The 14,653-nt window shown below is 41.6% G+C and overlaps 2 protein-coding genes and 1 long non-coding RNA gene across 3 annotated transcripts; 1 reads left to right on the top strand and 2 right to left on the bottom strand.

The window, feature by feature from the left end:
* Positions 1-1,734: 1,734 nt before the first annotated feature.
* LOC127534486 (homeodomain-interacting protein kinase 3-like) lies at positions 1,735-3,876 on the top strand. The gene is made up of 6 exons (XM_051949735.1): positions 1,735-1,741; positions 2,363-2,553; positions 2,685-2,876; positions 3,018-3,199; positions 3,325-3,448; positions 3,751-3,876. Exons 1-6 carry the CDS (start codon positions 1,735-1,737, stop codon positions 3,874-3,876), a joined length of 822 nt encoding a protein of 273 aa, XP_051805695.1.
* A 3,196-nt stretch (positions 3,877-7,072) lies between these two features.
* Positions 7,073-9,427, bottom strand: LOC127534536 (uncharacterized). Its single transcript, XR_007942689.1, has 2 exons — positions 8,932-9,427; positions 7,073-8,475 (listed from the first exon to the last, which is right to left on the bottom strand). It is a non-coding gene; the product is annotated as an uncharacterized LOC127534536 (long non-coding RNA).
* Positions 9,428-10,449: 1,022 nt separating this feature from the next.
* On the bottom strand, positions 10,450-14,571 carry ndufb11 (NADH:ubiquinone oxidoreductase subunit B11). The gene is made up of 3 exons (XM_022220075.2): positions 14,338-14,571; positions 12,300-12,430; positions 10,450-11,241 (listed from the first exon to the last, which is right to left on the bottom strand). Exons 1-3 carry the CDS (start codon positions 14,509-14,511, stop codon positions 11,112-11,114), a joined length of 435 nt encoding a protein of 144 aa, XP_022075767.1. The 5' UTR covers positions 14,512-14,571; the 3' UTR covers positions 10,450-11,111.
* Positions 14,572-14,653: the final 82 nt, after the last annotated feature.

Genomic DNA, 14,653 nt, shown 5'->3' with positions numbered 1-14,653 from the left:
ATACAGACTCAACATCCTGAGCCACTAGTAATACAGTTTTTCTCAGTCACTTTGGTTCATTTCTCAGATCAGAATTGAAATTGAACTACTTGTTCAATCTTCACATCATTGTGTCACTTGTGCACATCAAAAAATCAGTTTCTCATTTCTCTGAATAAGCTGCAAATGCTTTGGTTCATCCATGCAAATGATCCTGTACAATCCTCTGCCGTTTCCTACTTTATCGGTTGCTTCTGTCATGTTGATCAAAACGTGTTCTAACGGGTCTCTGTTGAATAGTCTCACCCTCCTCAACATTTAGGCATTAGTTCATCACATCAGTCTTTACTTGCAAAATGATTGAACAAGTTGTCATAATATGTCAAGGATGTTTCTATACATTTCCATTAGACTTTTTTTTTTTCTAAATCTGTAACGATTGGTAAATTGCTCCCAGGTGAATCTGGACTTTCTCTACGAAGGAAAATGTGTGAAGGGTTAGGGTTTTCTGAACTTGCTCAAAGACACAAGAGAAGATATTTGTGATGTGGTGAGAATTTGTGGCTGAACAGACAGGAACGTCAGGAGGTGTTGGAAGACTGCACTGTAATTCCTACAGCACAATTCCCTAAGGATATTGTCCTATAACATTTCTGCTTTAGTTTTGTTGTGTTTTTACAGACGTGGTCTGTCAAATTACAGTACAAACAGTAAAAGTGTAAAAGTGAATCTTGTCCAGTCTATGGCAATCAATCTCCCACATACACTAAGGTGGAACTTACAATTTACAATAGATGTCATCAAAACTTTATCCATAGTTTACATCAGAACATCCTCATGGAGTACACCGTTAGAATGACAACATGACTCAGCAATGTGACCATCTGATCCACACAATGACAACATTACTGGTCATTACTGGTCATTCTGATCCATTGAAATGTTCATTGACACATATGTTTCCTTTTGAGAGATGAACTAAGGATTTTGAGCAAGAGACTGGCTTTTGCAGGTAATCCATGGTGTTTTGCTGTTTGTACGAATTGTATTGAGAAAGGCACTTACTGTTTGGCAAATGTCGAGGATGATTGGAGAAATGTACCAAAGCGACTGAGAAAAACTGAAATATCAGGAGATTTCAACCATGTCAGCCTCTCCTCTCACCTGACTGGATTTACACAGTTTGTTAACTGCCCTATCAGAGAAAAAAGAACCCTAGACCTGCTGTATGTCAGTGTGAAAGAAGCTTACAGAGCTCCTGCCTTACCACCACTGGGCAGGTCAGATCATAACTTGGTTTATCTGCAGACCTGTTACAAACCTTGTTTACTGAGACAGCCTGCAACTACAGTCATTAATGAGCAGTACTGGGGCTCCATTCCTGCTCACACTGCATACATCTGAGTTCAAATCCAGCATGGAGTCCTGCCACATTCAGAAATACTCTGAGGACACTGCTATCGTGGCATGTATCAGAAATGGACATGAAGCTGAATACAGAGATCTGATAAGTGCCTTCAGTGACTGGAGTCACAAAAACCGCCTGCTACTCAACGCCTCAAAGACAAAGGAAATGATCATAGATTTCCACAGATCCAAACCCCTTCTTCAGTCAGTGAACACTTGTGGTGTGGACATGGAGATGGTGGCATCATACAAATATTTGGGTGTCCACCTTGATAATAAGTTGGACTGGTCTACAAACATAGACAACATAGTTGACTTTTTTGCCTCAGAAGACTTTGATCATTAAACATGTGCAGTAAGATGCTGCAGATGTTTTATCAGTCTGTGGTAGCAGGTGTCCTGTTTTATGCTGCAGTCTGCTGGGAGGCAGAATAAAGAACAAGGTTACAAGACATCTGATCAAACTGATTAAAAAAGCTGCTCTGTGGTTGGAATCACATTGAACTCATCAGAGGACGAAGTGGAGAGACGGAAACTTAGAAAGATGGAGGCCATTCTGACAAACCTGGATCATCCACTTCACAACTGCCTCAATGAGCAAAGAAATATTGATGGTGGACGGCTCCTATCCCTGCAGGACTGAAAGATTCAGAAAATCTTTCTTACCATCAGCAATTAGACTATTTACTTTTAAAGTAAATAGATGAGACCCCAGGCAATTGAATTTCCCTTTGGGGATTAATAAAATTATTGTATTGTTGCGCTAAATGTTGCATTTAAATTACAGCAATCAGACTAGAAGTCAGTGGTTTGACGTTTATCTGACAGTGGTTTGACGTTTATCTGATCTCTCTTATTTCAAATGTGTTCTTTTAAAAGGGTCAGACGATCATCAGTATTTGATATATTTCTTGCTAATGTTTATGATGTGTGACTGAATGGTCCTCACATGTTGAAAACATATTTTTCTCCACAGTCGCACCAACAGTACCTGAGGTCCAGCTGGGTCAAACCCTGCTCAGCAGCTCGTCTCGCTACTTGGTTCTGGACTTCATTGGTGAAGGCTGCTTTGGGAAAGTAGCCAAATGCTGTAACATGGACACCGACAAGACCGTGGCTGTCAAGATCCTCAAAAACAACGATTTTGCCGAGGACACTGAAAAAGAGGTACAAATTTTGACTCCTTTTGATTATATTTCCATACTCAGGTGTTGAATTCTCCAGCAGAATATGTACCATGAGCTGCTGAAATTTTCTCTTCATGTAATGTAGACTACATCCTCCTATTTTCTCCCCAGCTGTCCATGTTGAAAGAGATCAGTGTCCTCAATCCAGACCTCACTAATGTGGTCAAGTTCTTGGAGCAGTTTGAACACATCGGCCACACCTGTCTGGCATTTGAGATGCTGGACAGAAGTCTCTATGACCTGATTCATGAAAAAAACTATCAGCCATTGTCTCTCCAGGAGATCCGCCCTATTGCAAAGCAGGTTTGTTTGATTGTACTATAGAACCAATCCTCTGTTTTTATGCTGATCAGTGAATGTAACCATAACCCTACCTCTAATCCTGCACTGCAACATGCGGTCGACTAAATCCCAAACCTGTCTGTTCTTGTTTTGTCCCTGCAGCTGATGGTTGCTTTGGACGCCTTGAAGGGTCTTGGTATCCTCCACGCAGACATCAAACCAGACAACGTCATGTTTGTCAATCTGCAGGACCAGCCCCTCAGGGTCAAATTAATAGACTTTGGGCAAGCCATGTCAGCCTCCAAAATCCAGGCTGGGCTGGAAATTCAGCCATGTGGGTACAGGTGGGTTCCTCCTGATTGGCTCAGACGTTTTTCTGGATGAGAAGTCTAAACTTCCACCTGGTTCCATTCGTCCTCAAACCTCGCCAACAGATGTCTCATATTTGACTCTTGTCTTCCTTCCTCAGGGCTCCAGAAGTTGTCCTCGGCCTCCCGTTCACTGAGGCTGTTGATGTGTGGGGCGTGGGCTGCATCCTGGCCTTCCTCTACCTTGCTGACAACCCCTTCCCTGTTGGCTGCCCATATAACATGGTAGGTCAGCTGCTTCAGAAAAATATCTAGAACCAAGTGGAAGTCTCATGCACAACATCAGCTGATGTGAATGTATATTATATTTGCAGATGAGGTGCATTGTTGATGTTCTGGGTCTGCCGGACGACCACCTGCTCCACGCTGGAATATACACAAAGTCCTTGTTCACTGAGCAGGTGGCTGCTGATGGTTCATCTTGGAGATTGATGGTAGAGTAACAAATTTGTCTCGATTATTGTTGGTGAAATATTTTTTGTCAGCTATTCTAAAGCGGTTTTCATATATTTGTGTTTTTCCTTAAGACACCAGAAGAATTCTCAGATGTCAACGGCATTGAAGCAGAGGAGTGGAGCGACACGGTGGGGCTGTCCAGCCCTCTGGAGGAGCTGGTGGATGTAGGTGCTCTCTGCTGTGTTGTACTAGTTTAGACTGAATCAGCTCCAGTTGTTGATTTCTCTCTGAAAGCTGAGAGCTGATCAGCTAACCTGACTTTGTTTCCAAATGCAGATCTATCCGAGAAAAGACTGTGTCGAATTTGAGGACAGACTTGCTTTTGCGGACTTCCTGAAACGGCTGCTGCATCTTGACGGGGATCAAAGAATCTCTCCCCGTGAAGCTCTGCAGCACCCATTCATCACCATGTCCCACCTGCCTGTGAACCCTACCAACATAGAATAGTAAGTTTACACCAATAGTAGAGAACACATGAGGCTGGATGATCTGATGGAGTAAGTGATTAACTGATTTTTTACTTTATCCAGTTTGACCACCTCGAAAGCCCTGATGAGCATCTGCCCGGTGGAGGACTCAGCAGACGAGCTGAACATATCAGAAGCCTCTAAACCTGGACTTTCCTGGACTTCTGATGGAGCCTTTGACTGCAATGATGAAGAACCACCTCTCTGGTTCAAAGACGAAGAAACACTCCTCTGGTCTTCTGATGGTGAAGAATCACTCGTCTCGACTTCCAACGTAGTTTTTGACTCCTATGATGAAGAACCACATCCCATATCTTCTGATGGAGATACATCCAGAGACCTCAGAGCCTCAGCCTCCTCTGGTTCTGGAAGAAAAATGCTGAACAGGATTCAGAAATTCTTCAGCCGACTCGGGGATGCCTTTAGCTGCTGCTGGCGCCCCACAGTCAAGGACTGACTGCATTTTACTTATTTGAGTTTTTTTGTTCCTTTTTTCAGTTTTGTTTTTTGTTTTGTATTTTAGTTGACTTTGAGAACCTTATTTGAGTTTTGTTTCATATTTGATTTTATCTTTGTTTCTTATTTGAATTTATTGTTTTGCTTCCCTGCATGTTTTTATTGAATAAATTAATCCACATGCTGTTGAGCATAAGGGGAATACAATTTCTCACACAGTCTTCATTACTGGCTACAAGTCAACAAGAATAGACACCTGTTGTTTTGAGCAGCGATTCCCAAACCGTGGTACAAACACCTCAGGTGGTTCATCTGCAGCAGCAGCAATTAGTGGAAAGATTAGCTCAACTGAAACAACTGATGCTAAACTTTTATTGAACTATTTATGGGTCTGAATGAGCCTGAGAGGAAGGATAACAGTGAACTGTAATGATGGACAGATAAAAGGAATGCAGAGATGAGTAACTGAATGAGTGGATAAATGGTTCAAATAGGTACCCATCAGTATGAGACCTGGTGTTTATTCTTACTTCAGCAATCTGTCTGAGGATTTTTATCTATGACCATTCATGAATAAGAATGTTAAAACACATTTTATCTGGAGTACAGAAAAAACAAGGCATCACACCGGGTTTGACTCTGTTCTACCAGCTTCTTTAACTCAGGACCTTCTCTCATTCAGTTTGTTTCATCCGTCTTCCCAGCAAACTGAAATCTGTTCCTGAGGTGCTTGTAAAATGCTTTTTTTTTTTTCTGTCCCTGCTCCCTCAAACCTTCCTTCAGTCCTCTGTCCTGCTGTTTGTATAGACAACCGTTAACTTACCTCATCAATCAAGCCATGACAACTATTCCACAAATGCCTGCGTTACATGGAAACTAACATCTGCTAAAGCTACAGTACGCAGAAATCTAGATTTTTTTTAACGGCCACAGTCAGAGGCCATGTTTAAGGTAAATCAGTGATTGTAAATGAGCTTATATGGCTGTAACGTATGACTGAGGACCTGGGGCCTCATTTATAAAGCTTGCGTACAAACAGGGCAAGAAAGTGGCGTACGCCACTTTCTACGCAAAGGTTGTGATTTATAAAAACAAACTTGGCGTGAGAATGTGCGCACCGGCGCACCAACCTTGATTCTTGATGCTTCTTTACGCACAAAACAGGGCGTAAATCACAAACTTTGCTAGAAAGTGGCGTAGGCTGTGTTCGTTGTGATTTCTAAAAAAAAACTTGGCGTGAGAATGGTCGCACTGGTGCGCCAACTTTGATGCTTGCTTAAGCACATTTTGGAGACAGAGGGAACGGCAGTGCCGGAGGGTGAAGTGGCGAATTGAAACCAGATTGATCTCAAACCTTTATTGTTATCACATATTAGACTTGTAGAGCCGGATAATCATAAACCCTCATTGTTGTAGATGTTCATATAGTGCGCCATTCGGCCGACGACTGTATTTGCAGAACTATGTTCATATATCAACAGGAGCGGATTGAACGTTATTTCATTCGGTCGTTTGACCAAAGGGCCGGTATCTGGGACCGGTGGTGATCTTTATTAAATAATTTTGTTTACTGATCGCCGGGCGCCTGTATGGCTCATCCATTTGTAGGGGTGGTCTCCGACGCAGTGGCTCGGGTTCGGTTCCTGCCCGCGGCACTTTCATGCATGTCTTCCCCAGACTCTTCTCCCCATTTCCTGTCACTCTTCACTGCAACTATCACAGTAAAAAGGCAAAAAAAAAAAAAAAAAGTAAAGAATTTTGTTTATTTATCCATATGCGGCCGAATGGGATGAGCGTCCAGCCATTAATCAGCCCTGTACAGGCACGCAGGCACACATGCTTCACACCACAACTCCCGAGTGAAAATGAATTTGTCTATGTGAACCGAAAAAAATGCACATTCAATCAGTGTGCAAATTATTTGTACATCGGACATGATCATAACAAATTTAGTGGCAGGGGGGCCTGGGTCACACATGATTCATTCATCCTGACGCACAGCAGTGAAAAGACTGCCGGCCGGCGCTGCGTGAAATGCCGTGGATCAGCAGCTTATTTATATACAGATACATTCATGAGTTACTTTGCATTGACCATTCATGGTAAAATGTGGGTGTGTTGTGGGCGGAATGTGAAGTGGATCCACCTGTGCAATCTTCCAGCTGGTGTGTGATTTATCAAGAAATTGCGTGCAGCTGTGCTTACGCAAAGTTTTATAAATCAGGGGCGAAGGGCATACGCCCTTTTCGTATTTTCGGCGTACGCAAACTTTAGTATGGATCCTACGCAATGTTTTATAAATGAGGCCCCTGGCCAAGATCTTTCACCGTAAGTCAGATAGGACAGGCTTCACAGGATAATGGGACGTATCAGGACTTGTACCCAACTTCACAAGTCACTGAAAACAAACTGTCAGGGGTGTGGGGTGTGGTGAACCCAGGTGCAGAAATAGTCGATAGACAGCCAGGGATTCTGGTAAAAAAAAAAATAAAAAAAAAAGTTTATTTAATCAAAACAACTACTAACTGAAAACGAGACTGAAGTGGCTACAATAAACAAAACGGTGACAAACAAGAGGGCTGAGGAAATGATACTCACACACAGGAACTATGACTGAAGGTGGAAACAAACTGAGTCCAAATCAAAAACTACAAAGTCCAAAAGGTATAATCCATAAATGGGGGGAAAGCAGAGTTGTCCAGTAAACAGGTGTAATCCAGAGGTAAAGCGGGAACGGAGTCTGAAGCAGAGTGAATCCAATATGATGAGCCAGCAACAACTGAGAGAAATGGCAGGGCTTAAATACAGAGGGGAGGACCAGGTGAAACGAGTCTGAGCTTGATTGCATCAAGTGACAACAATCAGAGGCCAGGTGCAGAGTAGGCAGGGAGCAGCAGACAGAGGGAGACAGAGAGACCAGACAACACAGGATGAAAAAACAGGAAAAGGAACAAAAAGGCAGTAATAGAGGCAGAATCCTGACATAAACTCTAAATAAACAATGATGTCAAACTGGTTTTCAGAACAATGCTGTCCTGATACGAACATGAGCGCCACACAGGCTCTGGTTCACAGCTGAACTCCTAGTTAGTGCAGGTACAAGTTGATTTGTTAGAATGAAGTTCATCCTGAACTCTCAACACAGTGGTAAGGAGGCCTGTAAGGGTCAGGAGAGGAAGGCAACCTCAATGTGACATAAAACAATACCATCAGTGGATAAACAAGTTGTAAAAATGACAGCCACCAGAGCTTTCTGTGTAAAAACACTCCATTAAATATTTAGGATCATACAACAATAAACTAATTTATCTCTTAGGTGAAAAAAACATCTTTACCTTTGTAGTTTCACAAGAATGCACTTAAAACTACAGTATTGTTACCAAAAACCAGACGGTCCAGTCTGTGAGACAGGAGAGTATTGTGACAGACAGAAACGACATACGAGCTCCATGCTGGGACTGAACACACTGGCTGATAAAAGACAGCATAAATCATCTAAAATGTGGCATCAGACTGGATGGGAAAGAGGGTATGGCAGGGAGGTAGCCTATATAAATTAATATTTAAAATATTTCCAATCCATCTCTCTTCAGTCCAGTTAAAACATCTCTGCTCGTAGGTTTTGGTCATCACAGGTTGTGGTCATCAGTGTTCAGTGGAAGAAATGCCAACAGAAGAATGAGCTCATGTAGTCAGATCTCCTCTGATCCATTTAAACACCATTTAGGCGACATCTCGTCCTGCATCCAAGACGAAGGCGTGGCGGAAGCCGTTCTCACACAGTCTCAAGTCTCCATGAGGGAAGTCCCGTTTGATGTCGTGATAGTACTGAACAGGGCACCAGTGGTCTGTAGCTCTGTAATAAAAAATGATCTGAAAACATGGACACAGAGTTTACTGCTAAATGGTCTGTATTTATATAGCGCTTTACTATACCTGCAAGGTACCCAAAGCGCTTTACATGATACGTCACATTCACACTGATGGCGGAAGCCTCCATGCAAGGCGCTAACCACAACCCATCAGGAGCAACTAGGGCTTAGTTGTCTTGCTCAGGGACACCTCATGAGCACGACGGGCCGAGGATCGAACCGGCAACCCTTCAGTTGCAAGACGGCCACTCTACCCAAGCCTCCCCGGCATGCTGATGTGGATTTCTACATTTATACACATCTAAAGAACATGCCACAAGTAAACTATTCACTGATAATTCAAGTAAGCATCTGTCTTTTTATGTACTTAAAGACTACTAGCTGTTAGCTGGCAGCGAACTACAGGCAAGTGCAGAGAAATATTCCAATGTGATCGTACAGGTGTGCATTTTCCCACCTTGTCCAGATTTTTCTTGACAGTTATGTTGTCTCTTTCCAGAACTTTCCTCATCTCCTGACCCTCCATGTACATAGCGTTGGCTACAAGCAGAAACAAAAGTCACAGGTTTAATCTTTGCTGTTTTTCAGAACTTTCAGAAAAATAAAGGTTTTAAGATTTTGAAAATGAATAAAGCAACAACTTTCCAGAAAACGCCAAAATCTCGTCCCCACTGGGTAGCAACAACACGGTGCATGTGTATGTGTGAGTGAGAGTGTTGATGTAGAGCACTAAACATGTATAGTGTACCTGTAATTGATGTAATTGTGTGTATCATAGGTGATGTTGCTTTTGCAGCTGTGTTAACCATTTAATTGGTATTATGTATTTGTTAGCCCACCCAACACATTTCACCACCAGCCGCCACTGATCTGCAGTATATGGTACACATATCTGACACTACAGGTGTATATAAAGTGCAGTAAAACCAGCACCAATAAGAAAATAAACATTAACTTACCGAACTATCAAAGTCCTTTTAGTGTCTGCTGGAAGAATCAGCCGAAGCGCCACGGTGACATCGCTTTACTTCAGCTGTGCTAGGAGCTGGCATCAGGCAGGAATCCTGTGATCAGGAACGACTACCCATCCTGGACAGGAAGCCCCGTCCAGAGTCATTTTATTGACAGCTCAGTGCACCAAGGATTTTGCCATTGCTATTACTTGGTGGACTGAGGAGTGACAACCAGGCGTAAACTAACCGTGACGTCACCCGTTGGTTTCAACGCCGAGAAAATGAAGCCCGGATTTTGCTACTTCCTGGTCGCCGTTTTGGATTCTTTGGAGTCAGTGACGTAAAAAGCGTCATCAAACAGACTGGACCGGAGAGCAACTCGGGGCAGGATTGGCTGAGGACTCTCTTATCCCGCCCACGTTTTACCGCAGAGGCTTCTGTTGCTGTCTATCAAGTATAGCCATGCCCCCTGGCTCCGCCAACTTTAACGATTTATTTAAAATTCTTTATTGATTTATTTTAAGATCGGCCACCTGATCTCTCATTGTGACCATGAAAGCTAACGGGGAAAAATCCTGAGCTGTAGAAAATCAGTCTATCAAATTTTAATTTTTCCAAAAATGAACTGGGGTCTATGGAGCAAAAGCTTTTTAGAGCCAACCCTAGCGGACGGCGTGATATTGCAAGTTTTTGACACTTCCGGGTTGGCTTCAATTCTGGAGCCAGACGCTACGTCCACTATATATACAGTCTATGGTGACAACAGGCAAAAGCAAATGCAAAATGGAAAAAGCAAATGTAAAACTTTCCTTTAGATTTATTTATTTCTTTATAGTTCCACATTTATTTATTTCTCTTTATATTTCCACAGATATTTTTATTTTATTGTGGCACACCTGTGACTCCATAGCATGCAACACATCTCAGCAGGGATGGATGTGCAAAGGAGAACCCTAAAAACTCATTCACTCTTTCACCTCCTGCTCACCTTTGAAAACTGAAGAACCCTTTCAAAAGCAAAATGAATCTTAAAGCCTTGAAAGCCTTTATTTGTGGGACTGAAAGTAGTAACATAACACTTACAGCTACACTACACATGGCAGATGTGGTTCATTCTATGTCAGTTTCTCTATTTGTGCTCATGTTTTGTCACTGCAGGAAAGCTTCTGCTTTGTTAGTTCTCATTTAAAATAAGCATTGCTTAGTTCATTCATACATTTTTTTTAAAAAGAGACAAAAATTGTCCTGTCTTCAAAAGAGGTTTTGATCAACTGAAGCCATCACATTGGAAAAGCAGCAGATTTGTCAAAAATAAAAACAAGGAGCTGAGTTTATGAATGTCACATTCATAGGTACTACAGTATTTCAGCTCAGTGTATTAGTTTCCCCATTCATCAAACTTAAATGTAAAAAGTTAATTCCAGTATATAGAGGGCTGGTTAATGAACCTCAATTTTTTTTGAATAACCATAGGACTAAGAACTAAATATTGTCGAATACTGAAAGTTGGCACCAGCAGTTTTCAGTGTCTTCATAGGTACCTTTAATTAATGATCCTGTGAAACTGCAGCTTCAAGAAGTAACTGTTCACACATAGTAATTAAATAACTCAACAAGCACATCGTTTATTCTATCATACTGAAATACAATGATTCGGAAATACAGTGAGTGGATCCTGAATATCCTACTCCTTTTCAGCGGCGGGCAGAACAATCTTGTTTACATCATAGTAGTTCTCCTCTATGAGAGGGAGACCTTCCTTCTCTCTCTGCACGACTAGACGCTCTGCCTCCCTTCTGGCCCACTGCCTCATGCTGCAACACACAGGACGACACGGGGACATAGTGAGGACGACAGGAAGAAACTTACGTATCAACAATAAACTCCAGTTTACATGCAAGCTTTCAAAACATTTTTTTATTCCTCTGAGAGATTACTCTTCTCTTGCCTACAAATCTTGAGTATTTCTCTGTATCATGAAACATGCATGGAAAGCAGAGCAACACCCAACGGAGACATCTTGTAGCCAGTCGTTAAAAAACTGACATGGAATACATTTGCATATTGGTTGTTAATTTTTCATGGAGGGAGTTGGTCTTAATGGCATCTTAAGACTGTCTAAACAGAAAATTAAAGTCAAAGTCAGCTTTACTGTCAGTTCTTCAGACAGTTAATAAACACTGTACACATAACAGGTTCCGAGATAAAAACTATTCAAAAATATAATTAAAAAAGTTGAAAAAAAAAGAAATTATAAAAGATTTAAAGAGGTGAAAACTAAATGAATTAAGAACTAGACAGCAAAAATCAGGTAAACCAAGAACAAAGGAAGCAAAACTAGAAATAAGCAACAATGACCATGACAAAGTGGCAAACTTGTTCTAATGGAAAAATCATCAAATGCAAATAATTATTCAAAGCAGAATATGTATACATCTTTAAAATCTAACTTCACATTGAAAATCTGCTTCATCAGGAATGTGTGGGTAATGTTTTAAACGACTGATTGCGGTACCGAACACCCCACCATCTGCCATCACATTCTGGTTTAAATGTTAAATCCTGAGTGGCCAAAGCCACCTTTGAACAAGCCATCATTCTGTGGTTTGGTTAAAAAGCAACCAAATAGTTATTAAGAAAGCACACTACAACAATGAATTTTTAACATTATTTTGACATAGAAAAACACTACAAGTCTGCTTTGGAATGGTATAGTCAGGTAAAGATAAGGATTTTTGTATTGAAAAAGGCAAAATATAATCATTGAAATAGGTGCTTGACATTGTTACTGTGTCCTTCAGCAGGAAATGGGCTTAAACACTGTCTCATCATATGTGAGCAGACATGAAAGAGTGATGAACTGAGAACTCACCCGTGGTCTGGCAAATAGTGGAGAAATGTTCCTCCAATAACAAGAGCCACTGAAATGCCAAAGAAGAAGCCCACCCTCATGTTCCACTCATCCTCCACGGGATCGCTGGAGAAGCCATGATAATCTGGATTCTGAGAAAACACAAATAGGACACAACTGATAAATGAGAGGTATGTTTTCAGCCAGGCTTGTGCAAAATAAACTACCATGTGTCTTTGAAACAGCAACATTCATCTTCCATCTCCTTTGACTGAAAAAGACACTCTTTCCCAGTGATGTTGCCGTCTGGTCTTCCTGTCTCTCCTCAAACACTGAGTCAAACAGACCCATTTCTGAGAGTGCAGAAACATGTGGAGGATCAGGGAATAATGGAACACATGGAACAATTTTGTTTAAAAGGGATAAAAAAAGGGAAAGTTTTCAGTTATGATTGCAGACAATAAGACGTAAAAAAAAATTATCAATACATTTAGTATCACACTCAGTCCGCCAACAAAAAAGGGGAAGATGTACATATCAAGAGTGTCAAAAATATATGTACAGCAATGCTAGTATATGGTTAAATGTCCCTTAGACATGTGTTTGGGCAGCCATCCACAAGCTTCTGGCCAGCTTCTGGTTATATCTTTGACCACTCCACTTGACAGGATTGGTACAGGTACACGGACTTGTGTATTCAGCACAGTCAACAGATTCTTTATGGGATTTAAGGCAGACCAGTCCAACCCCTTAATTCTACCATAATTTAGCTATTTCTTTATCATATTTGGTGTGTTGTTACAGTCACTGTTTTGTTGGAACACCACCATGCATCCAAGACTCAACCCTCTGGCAATGATTTTAGATTTTCCTGACGAATGTGGAGGTAGTCCTTCGTCTTCATTTCTACATTTACTTTGTATAAACCACCAGTCCCACTGGCAGCAAACAGGCCTGCTGGAGCATCATACTACCACCACCATGCTTGACAGTAAGTGTGGCGTTCTTGGGACTAAAAGCCTCATCTTCTCCGTTCCAAACTTATTTCTGGTCGTTGTGGAAAAAAATGTTTTCTTTCATCAGATCACAGATTCAGACATATTTCCAGAAGACCTATAATAAATGAAAGAACCAAAATGTATGACATACATGGTCTTTACAAGTGCGTGTAAACTTTTGCTCACAATCGTATATGTGACATTCTGAGAAACCAACCCTAATAATCCTCACTATGGACTACATCATTGTCTATATTTTCAACCAGGTATTTATTTGCATCAGAATATGTTTTTACAGTAAGTCTGCCAACCTTTGAATTGTCCAATTCCGTGATTCAAAGTCTGCGAGGGGACTTTTGCACTTATTTTGCAGGCGAATATGCCTCCTTTTGCAGAGACTATGTAGTGGTGACTTCATTCAGGATGATTACGCATAATTCATAGCAACATCATGAGGACGATATAAGAGAATGACAACAAAATAGATTGAATGGTGAATAACAAACAAAAACACCATATGCTTTTGAAGACATCTTGTCAAATTTAGATGTTAAATAAATACAGAACATTCACAGACATAGCAGTTTCATTTACATCTCCCGAACTAGTATAGCGTTGCATGTTTAAATTAGTCTGTCATACCCATCTATGTACTATTTTCTCTCAGTGAAGTGTCATAAGCACTCAGACTACATACATTATTGATGCAGCAGCAACTTAAAGAAACCTGTTCCTACACACTCTTGGCTCTAACTGTGACTTAACCGCATACGAACAGCAAAGAGGTGAATATTTATTTGAGCTACAGGAATGCTTGCTAACGGACAAACTAGTGTTCAACTTACAGAGCACCAGAAACTGTGTGCCTGGCTAACTCAAGCTAAGCTAACCTATCCGCTCGGTTTCTTGTAACGAGGCTGAATGTGACACATTTTAGGTTTAGCAGCATATTTGAAAACTCAGGCAACCCAAGTTAGCGAATTCGACGCGATATTTCGGTTAGTCAGTTCACACACAGACGACCGTTCTCTGGTTGTTGTGGACTTCCATGGAGAACTCACCTTGACGTACGGGCTGACCTCACCGTGTCCAGACTGCTCGGCGGCGGGATGTAGCTCCGTCACAGCGGTCGAGCCGGTGCTACTAGTCGGTTTGGACTGGGAGACAAACCGAGCCGGTTGACTAGAGAGTAACCGGGGTAAAGCGGACCCGAACCGTGAAACTCGGGTCAACATTTTGATCTGTGCAATAAGGTCCGTTGAACCGGAACAGGAAACAGTAGCTTTTTACTCCGCCCCCTTTTCCACATTAAGTTACAAAGCACACTCCCGCCATCTGGAGGTAGTGGTCGGTACTGCAGCCTAAAGGACGACTGCA

Source organism: Acanthochromis polyacanthus, chromosome 6 (genome assembly GCF_021347895.1).
Source record: "Acanthochromis polyacanthus isolate Apoly-LR-REF ecotype Palm Island chromosome 6, KAUST_Apoly_ChrSc, whole genome shotgun sequence".
In the NCBI taxonomy this organism is placed as follows: Eukaryota; Metazoa; Chordata; class Actinopteri; family Pomacentridae; genus Acanthochromis; species Acanthochromis polyacanthus.
The sequence above is the reverse complement of the archived record's forward strand: the minus strand, read 5'-3'. Positions and strand labels throughout refer to the sequence as shown.